The sequence below is a fragment of the Etheostoma cragini genome, chromosome 24 (assembly GCF_013103735.1).
Source record: "Etheostoma cragini isolate CJK2018 chromosome 24, CSU_Ecrag_1.0, whole genome shotgun sequence".
Classification (NCBI taxonomy): domain Eukaryota; kingdom Metazoa; phylum Chordata; class Actinopteri; order Perciformes; family Percidae; genus Etheostoma; species Etheostoma cragini.
Window position 1 is genome coordinate 6,445,027 of NC_048430.1, and position 20,363 is coordinate 6,465,389.

General features: G+C 45.6%; 1 protein-coding gene across 3 annotated transcripts in view; it reads left to right on the forward strand.

The window, feature by feature from the left end:
• nrp2a (neuropilin 2a) overlaps window positions 1-20,363 on the forward strand; it is a 63,124-nt gene that overhangs the window by 32,931 nt on the left and 9,830 nt on the right. For 2 of the 3 annotated variants that reach the window (XM_034864695.1, XM_034864694.1), the window contains exons 8-16: window positions 3,355-3,499; window positions 5,125-5,300; window positions 5,840-6,019; window positions 6,130-6,274; window positions 11,173-11,253; window positions 11,420-11,524; window positions 14,868-15,133; window positions 15,831-15,927; window positions 17,667-17,699. In XM_034864695.1, the coding sequence (XP_034720586.1) occupies window positions 3,355-3,499; window positions 5,125-5,300; window positions 5,840-6,019; window positions 6,130-6,274; window positions 11,173-11,253; window positions 11,420-11,524; window positions 14,868-15,133; window positions 15,831-15,927; window positions 17,667-17,699 (1,228 nt within the window). Of the gene's footprint in view, window positions 1-3,354; window positions 3,500-5,124; window positions 5,301-5,839; window positions 6,020-6,129; window positions 6,275-11,172; window positions 11,254-11,419; window positions 11,525-14,867; window positions 15,134-15,830; window positions 15,928-17,666; window positions 17,700-19,534; window positions 20,356-20,363 lie in introns of those variants that run through there. The other variant, XM_034864696.1, reaches the window with a different exon arrangement.

Consider the following 20,363-nt stretch of genomic DNA (forward strand, 5'->3'; position numbering starts at 1 on the left):
GTGTGCGCGGGCAGGGCCTGGTTATATTTTCATGAGCCTCCACAATCGGAGACGCAACATGACAACGTTAATTATTCAGCCTACCTCTCCGGAACGTCACGTGACGGGCAAGGCTCACGTTGACACACATAGTCAGTCAACAATAAAAAATACATGCTAGTCGTCAGGCAGATTACAGAGGTGGTCCAGACAGCAGACTGGCAGCTACGCCCATCTACAATACAAACATGCATCTCAATTCATGCCGCAGTCCCAGTTAGTCAAAAAGTAACCACGGTATCTACAAGTTGGTCAATGAGCAACCATCTGCTTCCTCAGGCCGTTGACCTTTAACCTTGGAAGTAATGGGTTCAGGGGTCAAACGAGTGACCTCTCAGGTAGGGGAGGAAGTGGAGGAGACAGAGTAGCTGAGAGCCAACTGACAACTTCTCTTTGTTTTTGTCTCTCGTCTGTCATTGGTTTGTTCTCCCTCCTCTCACATCCAAAAGAAAAATGGAAAGAGCGTCTTGAGAGCCAATTGTTATTGAATAAATTGTCTGTAATAGTAATGTTGGCCATAGTCTCTGCTTTTATCTTAAGATGAAAACAAAGGAAAGCAGCTGGAAGTATCGCACCGGCTAATAGCCTTTTAGTCTTTGTGGGGCATCTCCAACGATTGGACATTTCTGGGAACTTTTAGTGGACGAATATTGCACAGACTTACAGTATCTAAGCCATTTATCGACCATGCCATATTTAGACTTTTTTTTTCATTATTTATTTTGATCACATAATTTCTTTATTGAAAAGAAACTCACAATGGATGCAATAGTCTGCAATTCATTTCATTATTTCAAGTAGGAAAGTCTATGGAATTGAGGTGTTTTGCCTTATTAAAGTGTTCACATTATGCTCATTTTCAGGTTCATAATTGTATTTAGAGGTTAAATCAGAATAGGTTTACATGGTTACATTTTCAAAAGACATTATTGTTGTTGTACTGCACATTGCTGCGGCTCCTCTTTTCACCCTGTATATTGAGCTCTCTGTTTTAGCGACAGAGGGAGGCATCTCACTTCTGTTCCATTTGTTGGGAGTTGCACATGCGCACTGCCTAAGTAAGGACTACTAGCCAGTCAGAAGCAGAATATGAGGGCGTACCTTTCTCACAGAAGTAAAGGCTGGACTACAATAGAGCTGTTTGGAGCAGTTGGTCTCTAGAAGATGGTCCTTCTGGAGCGGACTTTGGGCTCTTTGTTAACCCTATTAAATGCACCAAAAAGATATATAACACAACAAAGGAAAGGGAAAAAGCCAAAAAAGCATAATATGAACAATTGAAGAGATACATTTTTACAGTTCCTGTTTCAGTGATGAATCTGTTCGTTGTTCTGTCTTTCCTACTTGCCACATTCCTCTGTTCATATTCCTCAATCAGTTCTATCTGCTGCCCTCCATTCAACCTTCTTTTTTTCACCTCTCTCTCTCTCTCTCTCATCCGCCTCCACCCCTCTCTTCATCTGTTCTTAACTATTCTTCTGAGGACTCCTCCTCCCTGCAGTCATTTTCTCGTTTTTCCTGTCCTCTGTCTTTCCTCCATGCTGCTCTTTGTTTCATAGTCAGAATGTCTGGGAGTGGTAAAGATGGGTCGGTTGAACTGTATCAGAGGCGAGCCCTCCATCATACACACGTCTTTGTGTGAGCTTGTGTGGGTGTTTATATAACCCCCATAAGAGCCCACATCCACTGTTTGGCCTCTTAGGTAAACATAACGGCTGTCTATCCTCATCCAGCAGCAGATACAGCAGAGATAGAGCTGCTTATCTGTTCAAACACTCACACTGCTTTGTATTGCCAGTGTCAGCTCCACTTGATTAAATCAGGCCATGCCCAAAATCAAATAAAACCCCTCGAGTAGGATTTGGAAGTCGTATCTCTCATATATCCCACTGGTTATGGAATTTCTGGAATATCATATTATCTTTTTTTTTAGGCCTGCGCCAGTTAGGGAATTTTACAAATAGGTCAACTTACACCAATATGGCAGAGTAATATTTTTAAACTCAAAACTAAAATCCCACTGTTTATCACTTATAATGAAAAACGACATTATCAAAACAAGACAGAATCAAATCTTTAGGCTAAGGGAGCGTGCTTTGGTTTGATCATCCTGGGCTTGGATCGGAGTAAAAGAGAAATCATGTAGGGATCTTTTTTAAGAGATGATGCCTTTTTATCTTTAATTCAGCTGCTTGTAGCAGTTGTCTTTCCATCTTCCCATTGTGCGTTGTGGCCGTGATGTACGTCTGTGTTGTTTTGAGAATAATTGCCGGCTCTCCTATCAGCCTGCCTCGTCGACCACAGACAGGGTGAATGACACTCAACAGTCACTCAGGCAATTAAAAGACTTCCTTTGCTCATCTGATTGTGTAGGATCTGTGTGGGTTTGTGTGTTTTCCTGTGGTTTCCTGTGTCATTGTGTGTGTGTGTGGTGTGTTTGTAGCCACCAACAAGAGGAAGAAATGCAGAGGAGGTGAGAGATGATGTGTTCACTGATATCAACGATACGGTTCTGAAGAAAGAATTAAAGAGAAAATGCAGGTGTTGGTATTTTTGTTGGTATGAGATGTAGGTATTCAGAGGGATGTGGTAGAAGGGGAAGGTTATTTATAATTACAAAAAGAGTTATGGTTTTAAGAAAAGTTTTGTGATACAAGAAGACAAAAGAAAGGAAGACTCATGTCTGTCATTGAATGTCCCCATCCAGTGCCCTCAAGCATCATGGGATTCTTTTCTGCCCAAAACAGGAAGTAACTCGACCGCCGTGGTTACATTTGCCCTCCGACCCCTGCTGCCCCACCCGCTGCTTAAAAGCAAATGGAAGGAAGGGAGTGTTCATAAAGAAGAAGTTAATGTTGATGCTTTGGGGAGATAATTTCACTTATATCCTGCCCACCTGGACACACTTCCTGCGTCCAACGGCCAATCATGTTTGGTAGTTTGAGGTCAATTGTCTCACAGCTTGCTGCGACCAACAACGTTGAGGTGTGTGTGTGTCTCTGTGTGTGTGTGTGTGTGTGTGTCTCCCTCATCCATCGTCAGGTTTTCCCAGCCTCCCAGCGCCGAACCTTTGACCCCAAAACACATCGACAGCTGGGCTTGTGACATTGGATCCATGTTTGGGTTGTCTCTGCTTTGTCCGGCCTGCCACTGTGTGTGTGTGTGTGTGTAGCCAAGTGAAACCGTGCACCGTGGGTGGGTGTAGAGCCAGAGGTAGTGTGTTTGAGAAAAAGAGAAATACGACCTACAGGCATAAGCAGCACATCTCCTTCTGACAGTAACCTTTGTCTTCTATTTGTCGTTCGTTTTTCCCAGATTTTCCACGGCAACACAGACCCAGCCGAGGTGGTCCTGAACCGGGTCCCGCAGCCAGTTCTGGCCCGGTTTGTTCGTATCCGACCACAGACCTGGAGGAACGGCATCGCCCTGCGCTTTGAGCTCTACGGATGCCAGATTACAGGTGTGTGTGGCCGCATCACAAGGTTCAACCTTGCTATTTTACCTAAGGAAAGTTGACTTTGCCAGAATCACGCGTCAACGGTTTTCTGCTGCACTCGGGTTCTCGTTGAAAGGCAATTGAACAAAGCTGATGAGAGAGCTTTAAGGATTTCGGAACAGCAGTGTTGTGGTCTGAAGTGTGCCTTTTCTGCTGCTTGTCATTAAAAAAAAATCTCTATATATAATTTGCTTTAAAAAGATAATTAAACATCAGCTAAACAATAATCTACTAAATTGTAAAAACCAACAACACACACACACGTGTATTTAGTGTCTTTCCCACATTTCCCCCTGCTGTCTTTTAAACATAGCACGCCTTGGGCTAATTATAGGAAACTTTTACTCTATTCTTCCTTCCAGAGGCTCCGCCAGTGTCATTTCCCTCTTTCTGCGTTCTCCCACTTCTTCTCCGTGCTCGCTTTCTGTCTCTCGATCTCCCCCAGCGATGTCTCTCTTCCCTCTCACAGTCTTAGATACTCTCTTGATGTGTCCTCTTTTCTCTGTGAGCTCTTCTATATTGAGAAATGAGTACCAATCAATCATTCATGGCTCCCTGTTCACGCTTACATCAGAAACTATGATTCGCTTCAGTCTCAACAGCTGCTATCGAAATAACTCTTACAGTACAGGTACACACACACACACACACACTCAAGCTAAATATAGCAGATGACCCCATAGGCGGGTGCATCCTTTGGAATGTACACAGACACCACCCACCGGCGCACACACATGCATACACTTCTTGTGCCTTTTATTCATTATTTACATCTCCTGCTTTCGTAGTGACATAATAGCATGAAACTTTGATCTGTGTTCTCTTAAACCGTCAGCACAACTAACATCTCTCCATCGCCCTTCCTCCTGCCCTTTCTCTCTTCCTCTGTGTACCTTCTTCAAGCTCTCTCTACCTCATCCACCACCCACAGTGTCTCGCTCCTCCTCCCTCGTTCCTTTCCTCTCCCACTATTAGTCTCTGTAGGAGCCTCATCTCAAACATCTTCTTCTCCCCTTAGCTTCCCCAAGCTCCGTCTCTCTTTCTTTTTTGTACTTATTGTCTCACTCTTTACGCTCTCTACTTCAATGCCCCCCGACTCCTGGTATTATACCTCCCTTATCCCCTTAATGCTCATTTCTCCCTCTCACATACTCCGTCAGCAAGTTACTTTCAGTGCCACTCGCTCATCCATATCTGAATGCGTTTCCAAGTGCTTTTGCATGTACGTAGAACTTTCCCTCAGCTGGTGAAAGTACACAAAATGTTTGCAGCATAGTGAACATACAAGCGATTGTAGAGAATGTAAAGATACAATAACCTTTTCATAATGTTTGTGTGGGATGTGAAGTGCATGAATGCAAAGCAGGAAAGTCAGCGTAGGCTTTTTTTCTCACTTAAGGCAATGCAATTGCATATTTAAGCAATAGTGCTGTGCTACACATCTCTTTTTCCCCCTTCTCTTCAGTCTTCAGGCTGGGAATATGTGTAACAGCATGAATGTATGTTAGGTCATCGCTGAAACTTCTTCATCAGAGCGCCTCTGAGGTGAAGGTTAAAGTTATCTCTCCCTTCTCCGCCTTCCACTCCAGATGCTCCGTGTTCAGACCTGCAGGGCCTGCTGTCTGGCCTGCTCCCTGATGCCCAGATCTCAGCCTCCTCCAGCAGGGACATGGTGTGGAACCCTGCAACCGCCCGTCTGGTCGCCAGTCGCTCCGGCTGGTTCCCTAACCCTGCACAGCCCCTGGCTGGAGAGGAGTGGCTTCAGGTACAAGAGGGTTTTAATTCCATTTTTGTACATTTTCACTCTATGTTTACAGATGCTGTCACCATAAAAGCACCAATAATGAACAATGAAATGAATGCATCTACTGGTAACCTATATAGTGCATTTTATATATTGTTCCATGGTGTTCAGTTAAGTGCTAAATATGCAAGACAAAAGCCAGCAAGAGTATGGTTGTGACGTCATTTGTTTGGGGTAATTGTTGTTGTTTTACAGTAAAAATGTCATGTTCATAAATTCAACAAGTAGTCCCTTTAAACTCTGGCTTTATAGTGCCATTCCAGCTGCCAGAGGCAACCAAGCTAAAATAAGCAGTTGTTTGGTGTTTTTTTCCCCTAACGTCTCTTTCCAGGCAGCGCGGCAAGGTTAGGGTTAGGGTTAGGGTTAGCTGCCTGGAAGGCAACGTTAGAGGCACAAAAACATCATTGAGCAAACAGGTAGCACAGCTGCATTAAAACCTAACCATGTGTTGTGTAAAGTCCTTTCATCACCATGCATTCATCTCAATCCGACCTCCACAGGTGGACCTTGGGGTGCCTAAGACGGTGCGCGGAGTGATCACCCAGGGAGCAAGGGGAGGCGACGCAGGAAGCGGGGCGACCACAGATAACCGGGCGTTTGTCAGGAAGTACAAAGTGGCACACAGCCTGAATGGAAAAGAGTGGAATTTCATCATGGACAGCAAGACTAGCCTGCCCAAGGTGGGTGGGTGAGGGAGGAAGATAGACGGGAAAATGATCTGTTTGCAAGTAAACTTCCCCCATACAGACACACCACCAAGATGACATTTGTATTTGTGTGTTTTGGACAGATCTTTGAGGGGAACACACACTATGACAACCCAGAGCTGCGCCATTTTGAGGAGATAGTGTCCCAGTATGTCCGGCTGTATCCAGAGAGGTGGTCTCCAGCAGGAATCGGGATGAGAGTGGAGATACTGGGCTGTGACCTTCCAGGTAGGGCATTCTGCTGTTGCTTATATGACAGGGGAATCATTTTATATATGATTATTTGCTGCTTACACTATTCCAGGCTAAATTATTTGCACCACGCTGTATTGAACCGATCTAACCAGAAGGCAATGGACCATGGGAATGGAAGGGGGCTCATTTGCTATAATCTGCCAGAGCTCAGGAGAGACACCCAGTGTTGGCTAAGAAAGGGAAGTACAGTGAAAGCTCGACCCTCAAAGTGTTCAGCAGGGAGATGACAGGGTTTGGTTTAAAGGAATGCATCCAGAGAGAGAGAGAGAGAGAGAGAGAGAGAAAGAGCATTGGTTTGTTCACTTTCCAGCGTGGTATGTGATCCAGATGTGATGTAGACGCACACACTGGGCTACGACGACGGACACACTGGGCTATATAGCACAACATGCTCGGCACAAGCAAGCACACCCAAAATACACTGCAGAGAGAGAGAGGGGTAGACATTTCCACTTGTTGCATAGGGGATAATTTATCAGCTGGTGTGTAGGGTTTTAGGGGAATGCGTCCCTGAGAGCTGCTGTTGAGGGTCACACATTGTTCACAGGCCTCTAAAACTCAGCAGGAATACTGCTGACATCCTGTAAATCTTTCACTTCCCCTTACACGCAGACTATTCACATCTTTCTGTTTTCTGTCTTCAGTTAAGCCCTCTTTTGAATTTCTTCTCATTTGTATGATTTAGGCTGATGAAATGTATGTTTTTTATTTTGCTCAGTGGGGTTTGGACATATTAGCGGCTACCACAGTGAGGCAGAATAAAATAAGGTTTCTCTTTTTATTCTTACATATGGTTGCAGTTCTTTCTTTTCCCACCCTGAGGCCTAGTGCGTGGGTCCGTCAATGTTTTTGTTCTTTTTTTTTTGTTACCATGCCTCCTCTCCTTTCCTCCCCTCCTCCTCCATTAGTCATCACTTGCACCTCTTTTCCATACTCACTGCTTTTGGTCTTGACTCCATCTATATCCCTTGTTGATGCGCAGCTGTGTCTCTTTCTCTCTTTCACACACACATACACACAAAACCCCTCTACATTGACAGTTTTTTTCCCAAGTGTACGTGTTCCAAAAAGAAAAAATGTATGAGCTCAGTAATTAAATGAAAGCACACAGTATACAGTCTTAGGAGCAGTGAATTGTAGTGCACACATGCACGTACACACCTGTAATGTAAACCACAGATGTCCCAGCTTCACGCTCGCTTTCTGGTTTCTATAAAACCTCAGGAGATATGGGGGCGCTCACTATAAAATGATGGTAGTGTGGTCCTATACTTGTTTTGGCTGCATATAAGCTCTTTATTTCACTGTCATAGTGTCCCATCAGTTAGGATTGTGTGTGTGTGTACGTTTCGTGTATTGTGTGGTGTGTGTGTTTCATGTTTGTGTAGTGTGTGTGTGTGTGTGTGTGTGTGTGTGTGTGTGTTTCGTGTATTGTGTAGTGTGTGTGCGCACGCCTAGGACTGCCAAGCAGAGATTTACAGAAAAGCTTTCTACATAATTGAAGATTTTTTTTCTCTTCTCTGACATATCGCTGAGTCAGATTCTTTTGGAGGGAGCAATGTCTTTAATACACAGAGCCCTTTCCAACGTGTGTGTGTGTGTGTGTGTGTGTGTGTGTGTGTGTGTGTGTGTTTTGGTATGTTGTAAAATAAGCACGAAAAAGCATTGATCTGTGTGTATGTCCATGTGTTCGGGTTTGTGCCCAAATGTGTGTGCCTGTGCCACTCCAGTGTGTATTTGAACATGGGAGTGTGCACCTCCATTATCTATGCCAGCAGTTCCCCTGGGTCCAAGAGTTGGTGTCTCATCCCGTGCATGATGATGACTTGCATCATATCCTGCAGCAGTAGACACATTATGTAAGGCAACACTCCGCTGCAGAGGGACTTTTCCTGCATTACAAGGCCCTCTGCTGCACATGGACAGTAGGCCTTCTTGCACACACATGGGCCTCCGCATGGCTCCAGTCCTCACACACACCAAGGACAGGGCTTGGGGCAAGGTAGGCAGATTGCATACGTGCACACACATTCTCTCACTGTCTCCCATAAACATACACAAACGCACAAGTCGGTCCCATTTCCATTGCCGTCGACACCCCTGTCACACCCTGGAAAGGTCAGCACATTTACACTGTGACAAGGCCTGACCTTTGAAAGCATAGAGTGCTGGGTAGAATCTTAATGGACTAGACTGTGTGTTTTGTGTTTATGTGTGTTAAGTTGTTCGCACACATGGAAGCGTGTGTGTTCTTGCGCCCAGGTTATCTATAGGCACCTGGTTTGTTTTAACTCCTGGTCCCAAGGCTTAAGTGGAGGACTCAAAGGTTAGACTGGAATAAAAAGGCAAAAACAAACGAGAAAAGTAAGCACAAGAGACAGAGTGAAGAGGAGAAGGGGAAGAGATGGTCTTGCATTTGAAACAGTGGGAGGAAGAGAAGTTTGAGGGAGGGTCGCTTACTGTCCCGGTGGGCCGGCAGCGATAAGAGTCTCATTAGGTAGTTAATGACAGGCATAAAGGACATGACATTAACGCTGTGTTAATGTCAGAAGCTGTTGCCAGCTGTGGCCAGCCCTTTTATGTCTGCTATTTCTCCAGCTGGGGCGCCGTCGCGCTCATCTCCATAGGAAGTTCCTTTAAGCGGATCAATTGTGTATCACGCCGTGTTTGTCGCCCTTAGTGCCTTTAAATGTTAATAGTTGTCATGCAGAACGACCAGCCAGCACAGCAAAGAGTGGTGATGAATCCATGGGACTATTACTAAAATGCTTGCATACTTGTTGTTGTGTTCTATTCAAACTGATGAGCTCTGTCCAAAAGGACATCTTCAGGCTTTTAAGTCTCAGAGTTGTTTGGATAAACTTAAATGGGAAAAGTCAGAGAAAGCTAACAAAGCAATATGAAATAAAATATGCTTAAGAATCCACTTTCAGAAAGAGAAGCCAGGGTCGTATATCAGTAGCTGCAATGGTTGTACAGAGAGAAACTGAGGGAAGAACAGCTTTCATAGTTTATTCACATGATAAATTTGGATCTTCGGTTGAGACGTGATCCAAAACCTCTGTGTAAACTCCCATCACACACCAGAGTTGACCCATCTGCTCCTAATAACACAGTGCTTTCTCCCGTTTCACATTCCGACTGCAGCCTGCTCAACATGTGTCTGTTTGTGCGCACGCGTGCTGTGTTTTAATGAGCACATTGTTGTGCCTTTAGTGTATCGCATGTGTTTTCTTGTGATAGTGCGCCTGAATAGATTTAGAGGCAGAGGGGTAAAATCATACATTTCACTTTGTGTTTTCTGTGTCCCTTCTTCTGACTGTGTGTGAGTTATAGAGTGAGAGAGACACTTGCTCACACATGCACACAAGAAAAGAGAGTGGGAGATGCGTGCGTGTGTTTGTTTGGTACGTTGAAAAATAAGCATGGAAAGCATTGATCTGTGTGTATGTCCATGTGTGTGTCTGTGAGCGTATGTGTGTGCCTGCGCACATGCGTGTGTGCCTGTGCATATGTGTGTGCGTGCGTGGTTCCTCTCTGACAGCCAGTGAGTAGTCCCAGAGTGTGATCCCCCTGTCCAAGGTCGAGGGGAGTTTGTTAGACACATCCATCCAGCAGCCTGAACCCCAGACCTGCATGCATGTGGATGTGTGTGACTCTGCATCTGTGTGTATTAGCATGTCTGCGTCTGTGTGTGTCTGCATATTTGACAGATACTGACGCCTGAGCACCCAGACATAACATGACGGGGGGGCCCCTTTGGGTGCTCTCTACGCCTGCTCCTCCACTGTCTCTGACACTCTGGGTGGGATGAGCGTCTGGAGACAGTAGACGGGACTTATGGCGTTTTTCCATTAATGGTACCTGCTCGCCTCGCCTCGACTCGGTGCCCCGTCCTCCTTTTTCCGTGGCAGATTAGTACCGCCGTGGCTGGTCGTCGTAACAGGAAACTGCCGTGACCTAACGCGACACACACACACACACACACAGAGCATCAAAGGTGTGTTGCGTTTGATTCTCGGCAGCCAGAAGACTTATTAGTTTCAAAAGAAGCTGAAGGTAGCAAGAAAAGAAAAAAAACGCTGGCTGAACTATTTAAACACAGCGGGTTTGTTCAGGACAACCCCTGCTGGTTTTCACGTGACCTTTTGGCATCGCCTCAGCTCGCTTGGAATTTTACTGAGATTGTACTTTAAAAAAGTACCTGTTAGCACGTACCAGGGACTTTTTTTGTAATGGAAAACCCCAAAAAGTCAAGGGGAGTCAAAGGGGTAGCATGCAATGGAAAAACACCCTTAGTTTACACTTATTATACAGTGCTGTTTATGTTCTGAAATATGGATAGAAATGCCGGAGCAGCAGTAAAACGCTTCGGTTTCTTGTTTTAAACGTTGTCCCACTGCTATTAAAGGGGCACTACGAGTTCCTGCATGGTCACTTCTGTTGATGTTCCAGTCCAGTCTGGTACGCAACCCCATAAACCTTTGTATGGATCAATCAAAAAAGATATAAAGTGCAAATTAGTGGGCTTTAGACATGATGTTAGGTTCATTTTTACCTTTTGGAATTCTCAATAACTATTAGCTTCTCCTTACTTATGTTAATCACTGGAATATAGGCCTAATGGAGGGTCATTAAAGATGCATAAAGACACTATATTTCATTACATTCTGGTTCCTTTCGGTCTTTGTTGCTTATCACCTCGTCTCACATCTGTTTTTCCTGGGCCTCCCTCACGTATGCTACCGTGAATAATAATACCTTAAACATACATTAGGTGATTAATGTGTCCTCTTTGCTGTAATATAATGTCTGAAGATTGTTTCATACACCCACCTTTGACCTGAGCTGTGTTGTGTTTGCTTCTGTAGAAACCACCACGCCGGTCGACACCGCCACGCCAACTCTGCCTGCTGACATTGAAAGCACCACTGTCCCCATTTCGACTACAGGTGAGACCAGGAAACAACGACAAGAAATACTGGATTGATAGTATTATAAGAAAGCAGTAATAGAAAAGATGAAACTTCTCTATCTGAAATGATGTCTCACACCTTGGTGCCCTTTGGCTCTCGCTCTGACTCTCTTTTCCTTCCTCGCTGTTCTCCCCTTTTACAGTGGCCACCTCTCCTCCATCAGACAGCGTGTGTGACTTTGACCACGGCCTGTGTGGGTGGACGCACGACCCCAACGCGCCTCTGCTCTGGTCCCTACACAGCCACGGTGAGTCTCCTCAGCACTCATGTGAAGATTCTGCGTGACCACTGTCCGGTTAGCAGAACAACTCCGAGCTGCTTCAGGGAGCTTTTGTTTTTCTCAATGTAGCACGCATTTGATGGACAGTTACCTGCAGGGGTTGTCTGGGTGATTTTACAAGACGATGCAGTTAGCAGCTCAGGCTATTTAGGGACAACTAACATGGGATCTGTGCTGCAGAGCTTTTATGTATGCAGCTGCAGCAATTCCATTTCGGCGCAGAAAATTGCACAAACACAAATGCATTGAGTTTATTTTATCAACTTCACTCAGTCCAGACAACACCCTAATTAAATGAAGTCATTCTCCTTGTGCATCTTCATTGAGTCCCTTTTCAATTTGATTAAATTTATTCCTTAAATTGAAACCAGTCTAATTTAGCAGCAACATCGTCTGCCAGCCGCGCCGCTCTTTCCTGAACGAATGAGAATGAAAATGAATTGAGGGAATGAGGCGCCACCACCGTCATGTCGGGCACATACGGACTCGCGCGTGACATACACCAGTTCTCCACTTGCTCGCTCGCTTGCTTGTGTGTCAAAACATGCAACGTGTCTGCAGAAAGGAGTTAAGACCCAGTAGCTCCAATTAAGTTCAGAGGAGTAGATTCCAAAGACGAGCTGTTATTCCCGGTCGTCTGTTACTGCCTCTCCATTACCGCAGGCACATCCCACATGACGCTGTGTAGACCTACATCTACTTAGACACTCCATGAAGAAATAATCATTCATTTTCCCTTTTATACATATCCGCGGATCAAAAGTGCAGCTTTTGGCGTGTTATTAAAAACTATATAAGACGTATCCTGCTGGGTTTAGGGAGTTCTTTTTTTTTTTTTTAGCACTATTTATAATTTTTCTTGGATAGGGTAAGGGAGTGTTATCCCATCTTGTTTTAAAATTCATTGGATTTGAGCAAGTCTCCATGAAAGATTAAGCATCTCTCTAGCTGGAAAGAATTAAACAAGAGGTTCAGTATGCCCCCCCTTTTTTTTTTGGTCAAATTTGTGATGTCACCTGGGTCGTGTTCAGCAGGGCAATAGATCTCACTGCGAAGGCAGAAATGTTCCTGAAGCATGACCGATTTAGGTCATAGCCATCTTTGACAGGGGGCTTCAAAGCAGCTTCTTTCATCACGGCCGGATTGGGAAGGGTTGCTTGGATTAGTACGGTTGTGGCTTTCATGTATGGAGTATCATTTCCAGCCGTTTTGACACACCACGCCAGCCTTTGATTTTCCTGTTGATGTCAAAGGTCAGAAATCCCAGCCAACACAGGATCATTATTTCACTGCTATCAAATCGCTGTTTAATCCTCTAAAGAGTTCATTTTCTCATGTGATCCACAAACCAGGATCTCCTCACCTTTTGAACTCAGGCATGAAACCAATTATTAGGCACAGAAGTGGAATTAGCCACCATATTATGTGTTATTTGGCTTAATATACCCCAACTAGTAAAAACATGCTAAACAGGCTTCATAGATTGAATCTTTGTTTGCTTCTCACTGCAGGAGACTGCTGTGAAATGGATTAATAATGCTCTGTTGTGGCTGCTAACAGCGAGGCAGTCTCGATTATGAGCAGTCTGGCGAACAAGAGGCACAACAATGGGGGGTTCGCTGCAAGACGCAGCACTTCACCGTGAGGCAGATGCGACGGAAGAGGCTTTGGTGCACACATTAAAATGTGTAATAAAACACCTCGTGGAGTCACAAATACGATTCACCCGCGCATCCTCTATAGTCGTATACACACATGCAGTAGCCTATATACACAAGAAGGTGGAACAAGGGGGAGCACACACACACACAACTCATTTGAGGGCTGCGAAGGGCCAAGGGACACACTGTCACACACTGTCTGAAGTGTCACACACAGGCGAGTCGGGGCGTATGTCGGCCAGAGGGAAGCTGTCAAGTCGGAGGAAGATTTGTTCCTCTAGATACTGCTTGTCGGATCTGCTGGAAAGACCGCACACACACACACACACACACACACACACACACACACACACATATACACACACACAGAGAAAGGTTATGGACCCAGTCACTCAATAAGTTGAGCATGGCCGGATGTAACTGTAAGGTACTTTGGATAAAAAACAGATGCTGTGCAGATAAACCTTGTGGTGTTACTGGGAATCAAAAACTGAAACACACACACTATGGGAAATACCCGTATGATCCCTGATTTGCCGCGGACTACTTTTTTCTTGCTTGTAAGACAGAAAGGCACACACTAACACACACACAGACAGTTGTACATGATAAAACAGGTGATTTAATCTGCAGATTGTTCATACTGGACAATTTCCCACAGGGCCCACTTAAGAAATTCTTCACCAGACGCCTCTGTGAGTCACTCTCTCACACACACACAAACATACACACATACGCACCTACTCACTCAAACATACTGTAGGCCCACCAATCTCTCACAATGGAATTCATGTCGGCATCCAATTTGCAAACTAAACATCCTCTGGTGTAAACAAATGGAGTGGCGTGCGTTGTGTTGGGACTTTTCCGCTGTTGAAGTCATTCACCTGGAAGGGAATGAAGAGAAATAGGCCCCGAGGGTCTTGGCTGGAGTTCTGGTAGCGCTCCATGTAAGAATGACGCTCTCACCGGTCCTATTCTTCCATGTGTTTATGTTTGTCATTTCCCTATTGTTTGGTGTGACTATTGTGTGGTCGCGATCTCGTTCCTGTTAACACACCGTGATTCATTTCTTTTTTGTTTGAGATATCTGTAATTGTGTGAAAACATACTGTGCACATGGGTATTTATGTCTCTAAATATGCCTGTGTGTTCAAACAGTACTGATTTATGTTCGTGTGACTGTATGCACACACAGTATGTGCGTGCACCATTTGTGCCCCACAAACTCATACCAGCAGCTTCTATTTACAGTAGTTACCAGTTACACAAGTCGACACATCCTTCAAATTTCCTAGTTCTTTTCTGGCCTCGAGGGCTAAAATGAAAACTCATTAAATGAGTCTTTTTTTCACTTTCATTTGACTATAGCAAACCAGCAAACTCAAGGTTAAAACAAAGCTCTGCTCATTTTTGGCAGTGTTGCAAATACCAAAACAGCTTGGTTGCATATTGTTGCGCTGGAATCTTTTTTTCTATTTTTCCCTTAATTCCTGAGTTCAGGAACAGTCTGTACAATCCCTGCACATCTGGATTTAGGAACGCTTTAAACCCCAGTTGAAAGAGTGTGTGGATCCTTGTGAAATTGGCAATACATTTTACACTTATTCAGAGTAAGACAAAGTCATCTTTCATTATCTCCCCTCCAGAGCTCAACAGCTATCTGTACATGGACGCCAGCCTAAAGACAGAGCAGCAGCAAGCCCGCCTCGTGAGCCCCGTGGTGGCGGCAGACACGGGGCCCCTCTGCCTCCTCTTCTCCTACCAGTTGTGGGGGGAGGCCCAAGGCCACCTTAAGGTCCTGCTGCGGGACGCCCACAACGAGGAGACTGTGCTGTGGACACTGAAAGACGATCAGGGACCCGTCTGGAGGGAGGGTCGCACCATCCTGCCTCGCTCCCCTAAAGACTTCCAGGTAATAATAAACCAACATTTTTTAGGTTAAATGAAGAAGATGACTAGAAAAGTCATAACAGCAGTGCTATGAAAGCACCCGACTTCTGGCCAATATCAGCTATATTAAAGTATGTCTGTTTGATAACAGGCCTCTGTGTCCAACCCTTTATTATACGTCTCCCCAGAAAGAAAAACATGTCTTGAATGTATTTATCAGGGTAGGTGAAATGGAGAAGCATTCGTCTCAGAGCATATGAAAGCATCACTTTCAATCTCTCTGTCACCTTAGGCCACTAAGATGACTTCAAAAGGAGCTTAAGTAAGCCATATTGTCTCTATTGGCTGTGTGATTGTTTGGGGATCGCTGTGCATTTGTCAAAGACATCACAAGCAGTTAATGTTCTCATGAAAGATTTAGTCGAATCTTGCAACGAAGGGGAGGATGATTGCAAGTGTTGGGTGCAACTTTGGAATCAGAGGCACTGTGTTAAGTTTTTATTTTCTTTCTCCTCCTCCTCCTCTCACTTGTCCCTGTTCTAAATTTGCCTCTCCCCCCCCCCCCCCCCCCCCCCCCCCCCCCCCCCCCCCCCCCCCCCCCCCCCCCCCCCAATCCCCCCCCTCCCCCCCGGTCCCTGTTGCCTTCCTCCTGTCTTCGTCTTCCGCTTCTTTTTCAACTTTTAACTCCTCCTCTTCCTCCCCTGTTTTGGATGTCATAGGTTGTGATGGAAGGATACTTTGTGCACGGCACTAGAGGACACATCTGGATAGACAACATCCACATGAGCTCTAGCATTCCTCTGAAAGAGTGCACACGTAAGTCGCACACAAACGCACACACACTCTTCAGCACGTCACATCCATGCCTTTCTAAGGACAACTCTCTGACAGACAGACAGGGACAAACTGTATTTTTTGCTTCAGTTTGCTGAAATCTTTTCCACAAAGAAGAATATTTCAAAACAAAAACAAATATCCATATACAGTACGCACACATCCATTTGACCCGCCAGCTCCCTCTCATCCTCTGTCAACTTCTCCATCGCCTCATAATCTCGCCCTCCCATCAATCTGCCATTTCCATTCCACCTCCTCCACTTTCAGCCTGAAGGTCCTTGAACAGTGACACACATGAAGTGATAAACACCCTCGGCCCCCGATCCTCCCTTCACTCCCGCACCCCTCCCATCCCAGTTTCAGAGACAGCCTCTCCTCCAAGAGCAAACCGAATACAGAGATGAAAGGAGGAAGGAGAGGGAGGGACGGCTTTTATTCCTCCACAAAAAAAAGAAAAGAAAAAGAAGAATAGGAAAACTAGGCCATAAACGCCCCGTGGGCCCCGGCGATGCTAATCTATGTTTCATTAGATTTCACTTCTTCTCTTTCCCTCCTCTCCCTCTATCTCTTTTACACTCTCTCCTCTTTCGTATTTGTAAACAGAGCTTTTTCTAAACCGTCAAAGGGAATAAGTAGACAGGCTGTTTCCCAAGCAACTTTCTGGGTGCCTGGTGTGAGCCGAGCGCCAGCACAGCCTCCTTAATCTGGCCCGAGCAGGGGCTTTGGAGAGGGTCTTAAACAGATCAGAGACCGAGCCGGGGGTTCAGAGCCAAAAACCTGCCGTCATCACTTCTGACTGACGTCCTGTGTGCTTTGGAGCTGGACCACAGTCCAAGGGCCGTCGAGGGAAAGTGTGCATGTGTGTGTGTGAAGTGTCCCTAGGTTGTGGCATACACTCATGTTTTTGTGTCAGGCATTTTTGTGTGTATGCCTGTGTCATGAGAGTCTCGAGACAGTCTAAGCAGCACAGCAGCCTGGCAGGCAAAGATGACAGCCCAGCCCCCCCCCCCCCCCCCCCCCCCCCCCCCCCCCCCCCCTTGCCTCATTGCTGCTGTGTTTCCTCCTTCCTGCCTTCCCTCCCCTCCTTCGCCACTCCCAAAGCATTCTGGGATGTTGCTTATCACCCGACGCAGTTGAGTTTTTCACAGTGCGTTGGCGTTCCCGCCAAAAGGCGCCGGTTCCCTAGTCAGTTTCCTTCTTTCTTTCGCTCCCACCCGCCCCATGACACCCACACAAGCACACACACACAAAGACACACACACCAGTTCTTTGTGTTTGCATTCCAGGCAATCAAAGTGAAGGTTCTGCTCTGTGCATTTGCAGCAAGCCCCCAAAAAAAACTGCCCGCTCTAGAGTAACTGGACTAGGCAGATAAACAACTTGAAATGCGTAAACTTTGCGTCCGCAGACACACACACACATATACATAAACACACTCTCAGCACGGCCCGACTTAGATTCCCAATTTACACAATGTGCTCTATTTGAAATTGCATTCTGGCTAAGAAGCCGAGTAAATGCCATAACTCATGTGAGTTATCTGAGGAATTAACTTAAATTTCCCCAGGAGTACTTTGATAGTCTTGTGACATTTGTGTGACATTTGGTTGACTTTTCCTTCGTATTTAAAGTTATCTAACAGGTCTCTCTCTGTCTCTCTCTCCTTGTGTCTCTGTTCCTGTCTCCATGTCTGCCTGACTCTCTCTCTGTCCTCGCAGAACCCATCGCAGCATTTTCTCCTGAAAATTCCGGTAAGTTTGAATTTGCTATGATGTCACTTCCTCTCTGGTCTTGCTTCCTGCTCGTCGGTATGCACTAGCCTGGGGTTTTTTGCTTGGTGGCACTAAGTAGCCCAAACCAGTCCTCACCGTCAACACAGAGGCTGAGTCTGCTAGAGCTGTGTGATTCCAGATGAATAAATCTGCATTCGTTATTAAAACCCCTTGCTAAAATCTTAATTATCAAATTTGCAAATACCAAATGAATTTTCTCAAACTAAGTTGGAAGATAGATTATGTCAGTGAAACGCGGTTGTGCACTAGTTTTACCTTGTCAGTCTCTGGAAACAAAGGATTAGGCTCAAAACAGCAAACTCTGCGTGCATGACAAGCCAAATCAAGCGCACCTCATGGAGTCAGATATTTGAAAAGAGCTACATATTCTCAGTTCTACACTGCCTGACACAGCCTGAAGGGTTTTAAATAACTGTCTGCCTCGTGAAAAATATTTAGAGCATCCTGGGGGATTCTATGAGATTGATGTTAGTGTTTTGGCATCTCATAATGTCTTCCAATAAGATAAGAGTGCAAATGTGATGTGTGTGCACTTCTTTGGCTTTTCTACTCTTCTGCCCTCACACGCACACGCACACACACACTCACACAGAGTCTCCAACACTTGACAGACATGTACAAACACACACATTAATATCACCGCACACATACACACCAGTGTCCCCGGTGAATAGCAATCAGATAGAGTGACTGAGCAGCGGCAAGCACGGGTGTCTCTCGCTCCTCTCTCTAACTCAGCTCTGTCTAATAAGTGTGTGCAGTGTGAAGTAGCAGGAGCATGCACCATTTCCCTCTTTAATTATGTGACACGGTCCAAAAATCAGGATGTATTCAGCTCAGCTTCACTTTCCCTAGTTCAATTTGACATTCTCTCGGTCTTATGACTCTCCACATTAAGTCTGTATGGTACATTTGGGTTTATTTTTTTTATTTATTTTTTCAACGTCTTAAGGGGTTCATTTTTGCCTCGCAGTCTTGGATAGTCGGATAGAGGCTTCTTGGAAGGTGGTTAGTTGGTTCTTACCAAGAATTTAAGAAAGGGGTTCAAGCCAAGGGCAGCAGTGTAGAGGATCTGTGGAGATAGTCTCCAAGGAGACAGAGCTAGGCTTGAGGAGGAGAAGACTGGCCAGGAGGCTGATGCATGAGAAAGAGGAAAATGAAAAACCAAAAACAGAGAACAGGATAAATTATGTACTCAAAACAAATCTGCCAACTCGAGCCAGCTAAATAACAAATCCCAGTCCAATATCAGCTACGAGTGCTCTGGAACACTGGATTACCATGTGGTGTCCGACTGATTCTTGCATGGTTCATTATCAGTGGGGCTGTTTGTGACTTCCTGTGCCAGTGCGAAACAGAAAGAGGAAGCTACTTAATTCAATGTGTGTGGGTGCTTTTACAACTAATTATTTTGGCGTTCATTTCACACCAAGTCATTCCGTTGTAGCTTTGGAAAAAAAACAATAATTGCATTGAATTTGACTGGATCAACCATTGGACTGATTTCAAACCAAATCTCTTGTTGATCTTGGTGTGAAAACTTGTCCTCCAACTGCAACCCAAGCTACATGAGAGAAATGGATGCATTTTAATTTTTCCTCTTTTTTTTGGCCTTGGAGATTTATTAAATTTTTTTGCAACTGGCATGCTTGTGCATGCTCATATGAGGTGCACGCCTGCTGTTCGTATGATGAAGACCAATAGGGATACAAAATAGAGAGTTAAATGTAGAAAATAAACAAGTGCCACTCCTCTCTTTTCCCGCTGGCAATTATTCTGTATCTCTCCACCAGGGGGAGGCGTTCCTGTGCCTCCCTTGCCCATCCACTGGTATTACATTATGGCCGCCGGGGGCGCCCTCCTTCTACTGGCCGTGGCCATCTTGGTCAGAGCCCTCTGTTGCTGCCGACAACACCTGGCCACCAAGAAGAGCCAGCTGTCAGTGGCCTATCACAGCTCCTCACAGTGCTTCCAGTATTCTAACTGGTCCTCCAGTATGGCCGCCCCAGGGGTGGAGCCAGTCCTGACAGTGAGGTTGGACAGCCGGGACCGACACCGTACCCTCTGCTGAAAAGAAGCACTTAGCTGCGTAGAGCAGGACGCCAACTTGTGATGTCCGTGGCAGTGTGTGTCGTGATGCCGCAAGAATATCCACTCGACCAACCCCTCCCTCATTTAGTTTACAGATGCAAGGGTGATGATGACATTGTCCTAAACTGCCAAGTGAATATTTGCAAAGAACCACTGTGTGCTCTCTCTCTGTGTCTCCAATGGATGTAGCTTTCGGTTGCTGTTTTATTTGTTCCATTAAGGAGTTGGCTGTTGACGTTCTCACACTTTGCTGCTCCTGATGTGAGGACTGAAGTCGGAGTAAGTTATTTATGTGAACAGCTTGCTTCGGACCATTGAGTTCCGTCTGGCTCCTCATAACCCCGACGGTCCTCCTGGATTGACCCCAGCATGGACATGCACACAGACATGTGTGGGCTGGGACATAAAGGGGGTTGAGCTGGTTGAGCTGGTTCCGCTGCGAGAGCCAGCCAGAGCTGCCAAACCAACGACTAAAACAAGACCCCAGAGACACGAGGAGCTCTGCAGTGCTGAGAGAGAGGGGGGGGGGGG